The sequence below is a fragment of the Piliocolobus tephrosceles genome, chromosome 10 (assembly GCF_002776525.5).
Source record: "Piliocolobus tephrosceles isolate RC106 chromosome 10, ASM277652v3, whole genome shotgun sequence".
Lineage (NCBI taxonomy): Eukaryota > Metazoa > Chordata > Mammalia > Primates > Cercopithecidae > Piliocolobus > Piliocolobus tephrosceles.
In genome coordinates, this window is record NC_045443.1 from 69373630 (window position 1) to 69381439 (window position 7810).

The 7810-nt window shown below is 38.5% G+C and overlaps 1 protein-coding gene across 1 annotated transcript in view; it reads left to right on the forward strand.

Annotated features, from left to right (window-relative positions):
* TPH2 (tryptophan hydroxylase 2) overlaps nt 1-6624 on the forward strand; it is a 102450-nt gene extending 95826 nt beyond the window's left edge. Inside the window, exons 10-11 of the mRNA XM_023226566.1 lie at nt 5443-5576; nt 5706-6624. Of these exons, the coding sequence (XP_023082334.1) occupies nt 5443-5576; nt 5706-5880 (309 nt within the window). The 3' untranslated portion in view covers nt 5881-6624. The remainder of the gene's footprint in view (nt 1-5442; nt 5577-5705) is intronic.
* Nucleotides 6625-7810: the final 1186 nt, after the last annotated feature.

The window sequence follows — 7810 nt, forward strand, 5'->3', positions numbered from 1 at the left end:
AAAAAAAAAAAAAAAAAAAAAAAAAGTAGGATAATTGCTTTACCCACAGTCTAACTTGTGTCTTTCACACTTTTTCTCTTTATCCTGAGTTGATCTAACTATATGTCTATCATTTTTGATTTATTATTTGCTTGCTTATTCATTTATTTTGTTCAACAAACACAAAATTGATGGTCCAAGATTTCAAGAACTTGGAATGCAGTAGGGAAATTCTAAGAAAGTGATGATATGGATCTTTGTTGAGTCCAATTCTCTTAGAGAAGTGACAGTAAAGTTTTTTCACTTTAGGTGGTGAGGAAATGATTGCTAGTCAATGAATTGGCTGAGTCTTGTATCAAAAAGTTAACCCATCTCAAAAGCAAAAGGCAATTTCTACTTTTTCATGAGTGAGGGTAAGGTCTAGATATTTATATCTTTCAGGCCAGAGATTAGATTTTTTTTTTTTTTGCAAGTAGCCTTAACATCCACCCCATAGTAGTTGCTGACATATTACATATAAATACATCTATTTTGCTCTTTGGGTTTTGAAAAAGCTGATGGTTTAAACAGAGTTACTTACGATTTTTTGGCTTTAGTTTTAGGATATCTTGCATGGCAAATCTATTGTGTTGCCTTGATATAGCTATTAATCAGCATTCTCAGAATAGCTTTATATTTAATACAAGCAATTTGTATTTATTACCACTTGCAGCAACTCTGGGAGGTGGTCAGAATTACTGCTAGTCTATATAGAAGAGGCCCAAGGGCTTTGCAGGTTCTCTGGTGTCATCTGTTTGGTCAGTGGTGTGACTAGAGTAAGGACTCGCTGCTCCTGAGTTCTCACACATTTACCTTGTTCAGATGGCTTTCGAGTCCCTTCCTCCTGCTCTTTCTTCTCATGAAGTTGGTAGTGCTGTTGGTAATGACAGAGTAAATGCTGGGTGTTGGGAGCTGGAAACTGTGTCTTTGGTTTTTGTGGAACGATTGCTTGAAGATGGAGGTTGTTCCCTTGGCCCTGCAGCTTATTCAAATTGGTGTAGCCTAATTGCCAATTTAAAAAAGTGTAAGGCATCATTGCCTAATTTGGTAATGGGGATATAGATGTCACATTGTGCTTGTTTAGCAGGATAAGCCTTTGAGGGAGACTCAAAAATATATAGACACATAATGCATTTATACATATATGTATGTATGTGTTGTTCTTTTGATGTGGGAAAAGATGATTGTGGTGTGAGTGTAGGGTGTTTGCAAATTCTTATTCAGAATCTAGGGCCCAAACTATTCACAAACCTGACTTCACACTTGAGGTTTCTTTTTTTTTCAACTTTAACCAGTCCTAATATAGATAGTGAGGATCACAGGGTTTGCATCTAGAATAGTTGAGATAATAACTGTCATTGCAAAAGCAGGTGTCTGGGAAGAAGGAAGATTTTAAACTGATGAACCCAGGGCAGGCATTATCATAGTTCAGGACCTGAAAGCCTCAGATCTGGGGCCATTTCATTCTCTATGGGTTTCAGACCCCTGAGGGAGGAGGGCTGCACAAATGGTGGAAGGTTTGGCTGAACACATTTGTACCCAAAGCATCATCGCTGGACTGAATTAGTGATGATAACTAAATATACTGAGCACTTCCCATGCCAGGCACTTTGCATCCATTACCTCTTTTAATTTTGACCACAACCCCAGGTTATAGATATGATTATTAGTATTTCCATTTTCCAGATGAATACTCAAATAGGCTTACAGAGGTAAAGTAATTTGCCCAAGGACACGTAGTTAGGTAGAGATGGAGTCAGATTTACACCTCAATTCTTAACCATAAAGACCTGTATTCTTAACCATAAACACCTGTATTTTTAACTACCTTATAGTGTTGTCTACTAATAGTTGGATTCTGGGAAATTTTTTATATTGAAAAGAAATTTTTATATTAAAAAAACTGAAATGGCAAATAAGTCTTAACTTGTGCACCGAAGTCAATTAATTGGTAGTAACCGCCACTGTGGAGAAGGGTGGGAAGTCCATCCCCAGGCCCAGTGGGAAGGGCTGCTATAGTCAATTTATTAAGGCTGGTGTGGAGGGAGGTAAATGTGGTATGAGTGCTGTAGACTTACAGTCTGTTAAAATTATATTTCAAGAAGAGTCTTAGAATTCATCTAGGTCAATCTTTTCAGTTTATCAAAGATAAAGCTGCCGCCCAACATGGGGTAGTTTCACTCATTTGATATTATACGTCTAGCCTCTGGAGACAGCTGCATTTAGAACCCAGGTCCCCTGGTTCCCAGCCCTGTGCCCTTGTCTCTAGCACTATGGGTAAATCCAAAATAGTCCTTTTAGAGAGTGTTCTGAGGAGAGAAGGTGACTCTCAAGCATTCCTGTACTTTAAAAATGGCTTCAAAGTAAAAGATTGTCAACCAGATTCTGTCAGCATTATAAAGCTTCTCTCTGCAGGAAGTTGGATTAATTCTTACAAACTTCAGGATATCAGACTGCTAACATTACAAGATGGAATCACTGCAGAGTTCCCTGGGGACATCAAGTAGTTTGGTTCAATGTTTACAGAGAATCCACTCTGGACATAGAGAAGAGGGTACAATAGCTGCTCCCCAAAATGAGGAGCTTAGAGTGAGACCTGGATAGAAACTGAGAAGCAAACTCAGTTGGACTTCTCCATTGGGCAATAGAAGGTGGAATCAAAGACATGGATGCTATTTTATACCCCTTGGGACACACTGTAGTATTCAGAGATAGGAGACTTCGTGGGCTGCATGGATGTTCCTGGAACTCAGCACACAGTCAGCTCATGGTCAGGTAAATGAGGCCATTTATATGGGTGATCATCACTTCATTTGTTGGCTTCATTCACTGGCTGCTCCCCCAACTCCGGGTTCTTGTCATCTCCAGGCTAACCCATGGGTACCATTATTACCCCCGTATTCATTAACAGCCGAACAGCAGCACTGGTCCCATACTCCCTGGGTGGAAAGGTCTCCAGCAGGTAACCAGCATATCACATGCATAGCAGGCTCCTGAGGATAGTCTGCATTTTTGAGAACTTAAGACAATTAACTTCCAGTTTTTCCTTTAAATATTACATTGGCCAAGTGTGATCTATGTTGCCTAATGGTCTGTCTCAGATTACACGTGTGTGAACCCACTGTTTTTTCTTGAAATCGGGGGCAGTGTGTCCTATGCTCTGGGCCTTTTCTTGATCTACTTTAATCCTTTTTAGCTGTTAAAATGACTAAATAAGTATCTGGATATCCAGTGGAATTGTCACAAAATGATTTTTTTTCCAAAACCACACTGATTTCAGTCTCTGTTGTTGCATACACACCTCTGGAGGCATCCTCTCTATATAGTGACTGCTAAGGTTGCTAATGTCTTATAGAAGCAATGGAGACACAAACAGATGAGTTTCACTTCTTTCTTGTGCTTGTCCTTGACCCAGTGAAATGTCTTTAGCTTAGCAAGGATGTCCCAAGGGAGCCATGGCTTTAATGTTCTTACAGCCTGTTCTGCTACCATTCTGGCCATGCCCCTGAATGCAGGGATGAGAGAGTAGAAAGATTGAACACATTGAGCCAGCCACTGTCCTTCTTTCCATATGTACTGATGGATGAATGGACTATTAGAACAACATAGTACATTAATTGTAACCAGAGTGTATGGATGCAAAGAAAGCTAATTTGAATTCTGAAAATCACGGCAAGCCAATAGGAAGCCAATTTTTGCAGAGAAGCAACAGCTTTCATAAAGGGACATTTTGTTTCTTGAAACTGCGAATTTGTTTCTAAAATTGTGGACAGAATTATTGGTCATGTGGAACCAAAATCCCTTGATGTTCACTGCCCTGCGTTGAATCTAGCACAAATGCATTTGCAAGTGTAGTGACCTTCTGCTTATAATGAAGTTGTTCTGTGGGCCAAAAAAAAAAATGAGTTCACGCTGAGAGGCCCTCTGCATTCTGTGATTCATATGTGCATTTATCTGGACAATGGAACTTTGCAGGAAAGCAAATCACACGCAGGGTGCCCTTTCTCTTACATGTCAGTCTTTTGGTTCTCAATTGCATTTTCAAACTTAGGGAACCACAGACTTCTTCATGGAGGGCTATAAATCATTCCATGCATTTTGAAATTGTTGGAGGAATGCACAAAGAATATTGAACAGGAAAGGGTTTTCAGAACTTCTCCAGGGAACCTTTACTGTTAGACACTGAGAAGGTAGAAAAGCACAATGGGTAGAATCCAGAGGCTGGGATAGAGATTGTCTTCAAAATCTTCCAGACCTGGACTAAAGTTACTCAGAGCTGGACTAAAGCCCCAGTTTTCCAACTCTCAGTTCACGGCAGTTTCTGCTACTCCGTTTTTTTTCTCTCTGCCTCTCTCTCCCAACTAATTTCCCCCTTAAATTAAGAAAAAGAATCAAGAGGAGTATTTCTCAAAATACAGTTCACAACCACTTATGTCAGAGTCACCTTGGATTCCTTTAAAATGAAGATTTCTGGGTTTCATCCAGACCTGCCAAATGAAATTGAGACCCTGGATATCTGCATTTTCATAAGCTCCTCAGTGATTCTTATGCACATTGCGTTTTAGAACCATCAATCTGGGGTGTATAAATAGCCAGGCGGCACATGGCAGGAAATGACCACTAACTTTTAACATCACTGAATTTATCTTGAGAATATAGTCATTCATTGTTCCCTGCTGTTCTTAGTGCCAGTCATGTAGTGAGCTGAACGGAGCTAATGATGGTTCAAAGAGTAATTACACCACCTTTCCTGTTTTTCTAATACCTGCTCTTGGCATAACTCTAACTATTAGTATGAGCTCCTTTTCTCCTCAACTGGCAATGTGTATCTGCTGTATATTGCTCTGCTGTAGTTGGTGGAAGGTAAATGAATGCTTTGTAAGTGTCCTCAAATATACAGGCCCACTCCAGACTCTGTTGATACACAGTACCTGGCCTCAAAATATCCTGCAATGAGTCAACAAATAGTTTAGTCAGAGCCCCAATTACCTCTCCATGCAGATAATTATTACTTCTGCCATTTAAGTGAAATTTTAGTACATTGCTTATAGCAATAAATTTAGGAGCATATTTATGCTGTCCCTGCTTCTATTCATAGCATAGATTTAAATCCCATTTCTGTGGGGGTGTAACTCTTGAACTGTCCTTCGGTATGAATTTGGCTGGTAATAAATTAAATAATACCATAATCTCATTTTCTCCCACAGTACCTAGTACACTTAAAAAAAACAAAACAAACAAACAAACAAAATCCTAATGTCCCATTTACCCTGCACACAGGAGAGTTCTATATTTCATGACAGACTAGTAACTGAGCAGCTCTGTAGGATTACTGAGCTATCAAATGTGTTGTAAAAATGTGATGTCATGGCACTTTGGAAGTCTCATTACAGAGTTTAACGGGTTTTGTGGTATGTTTTGCAGCATGCCCTTTCTGACAAGGCATGTGTGAAAGCCTTTGACCCAAAGACAACTTGCTTACAGGAATGCCTTATCACCACCTTCCAGGAAGCCTACTTTGTTTCAGAAAGTTTTGAAGAAGCCAAAGAAAAGATGAGGTAAACTTTTTCTTTCTCCTACCTAGAGAAAATAACTCTTTATTTTTCTGTCTCTATTCCTTCCTTTTGTCTATCTCTTGTACTAATGAGGGTTGATCACATCTCTTCCTATTTCTGTTTATTCTGCAGGGACTTTGCAAAGTCAATTACCCGTCCCTTCTCAGTATACTTCAATCCCTACACACAGAGTATTGAAATTCTGAAAGACACTAGAAGTATTGAAAATGTGGTGCAGGACCTTCGCAGCGACTTGAACACAGTGTGTGATGCCTTAAACAAAATGAACCAATATCTGGGGATTTGATGCCTGGAACCAATGTTGTTGCCAGCATGATCTTTTTGCGGCTTAGCAGCAATTCCGTCAGTGTCATATAGCACAAATAACCCTCTGTGTCATGGCTTGGCTGATAAGCATGCAATTCTGTGTATCTATACCATCTTGTAACTCACTGTGTTAATATCTAAAACACCATAAGAAACCCAATGGCAGATAACCACTCATTGTATGAAAGAATGTAATATGTTTAAATGTCTTAAAAAGATTTGACATTCCTGCTTAGTGTCCTTAACCAAACTGCATCTGCTTAAAATTTGTAAACAAATAGCCCTCTTACGAGTCTAACTTAAGCCCTTTTCTTTTTCAGATCTAAGCCTTTCCTCTGTGTTCATTAGGTAAAATGAAAAAAGCAGTGAAGCTATTTCCATTTTCAACGGTATCAGTGTTTTCACAGCGTTATTTGATATGAACCCAGAATTGTAGGAAACTTCTCGTCACAGTAACAAAAGATTCAATATTCTGTTTCAAAAATTGTTGAGGTTATACAGCATTGGAATGATTTTTAGGTTGAGTATTTACACAATGCAAGAAAAGACCTTTTTACAGATGGAATATGTAGGTTGCATTGACCTTGTAGAACCTGAGTTAGGAAAAGCTTCCTGAAGCATTTTGGAAGATAGTACTTCCAGAAAGGACATTAGGAAAGACTAAACAGTGGACAATCAATCTTGGGACTATGAATTTTTTGCTGAAATAAAGTAAATTATCATGCTTAGGAGTTTAAACAATTTTTTTTCTGGTCAGAGGAGAATAAAATCACAGAGCTATAAAGATCATCTCTGATTTCAGAGATGTGGAAATTGAGTCACAGAGAAGTTGTGATTTGCCTGAAGCAGCACAGTTAGTTGTGCGCTAGCATTCATAGTCCATTACACTTTCCTTTCGTTTTCCTGATAAATCCGTCCTGGTGTGTGCATGTGTGAATATGTTATTGGAGATGGGAAATAATGCCTATCCAAACTAATGTTTATCAGTAAATAGAACTTGGTTTGTGGTCAAGGGTTGCCAACACTATATTTGTGGTTTCCCCTCACAGCTGCACATCAGCCCAGATCTATGGAAGGTTTTCCACTTTCCCAAAGTTTGGGCAACTTTGGGTAAACAGTAGTGACGCAGCACAAATTTTTGGTGGTCTTTGCAGTAAAAGATGACATTAAGTGGTTAAGTGAACAAATAGAAAACTGCTGAGAGTGAACGAATTTCTTCGGATTGCCTCACCGAACATAACTACTGTTCTTCTGATTCTGCATTTGGTAGTAACGAACACTGGACTGGGGAAGGAGGGGGCAAGAAAAACTAGAGAAAAAAAAATGACAAAATAACTTTTAGCAATTTAAAATATTTACTTGAGCAATTTCCAAAGATGTTCTTTTAGTAAGAAATTACATATAATTTTAAACTAATTCATACTCTTATATGGAGCCCACTAAGGGTCAGAAATCTTTGAACTAAATATATTCAGGAAGAACATGAGAAAGAGCTAAAAGACACATCAGGGAGAGATCAAACTAAAATGAAAACCCAGATGTTTGAGTGTTGGTTGTCTTAACTATTGAGGATCTTTTATCTCTGAAGCATTCTCAGAACAACTGAATTTTGAGAAATAATTTGGTGGAGAGAATGTGAGAGTCACAAAATATAGACGCTATTCGGGATGAAGGGAATAGTGCCTTGAAAAATTGGTGGTGGTGGAGAAATGAGGAACAAGCTAAACCAAATTTAAAAGATCTAGATTGATCAAGCAGTCATAAATTTTGATAGTTTCATAGATCTGTAAATATATAGCTTCTTATATCTTGCTTTGCTAACTTTAGATGACCCTGAATAAATTACTTATAAATTAGAATCCAGAATCATAATCCAGAATAGCATATCCACAAATTTTCAGAACTGGTTG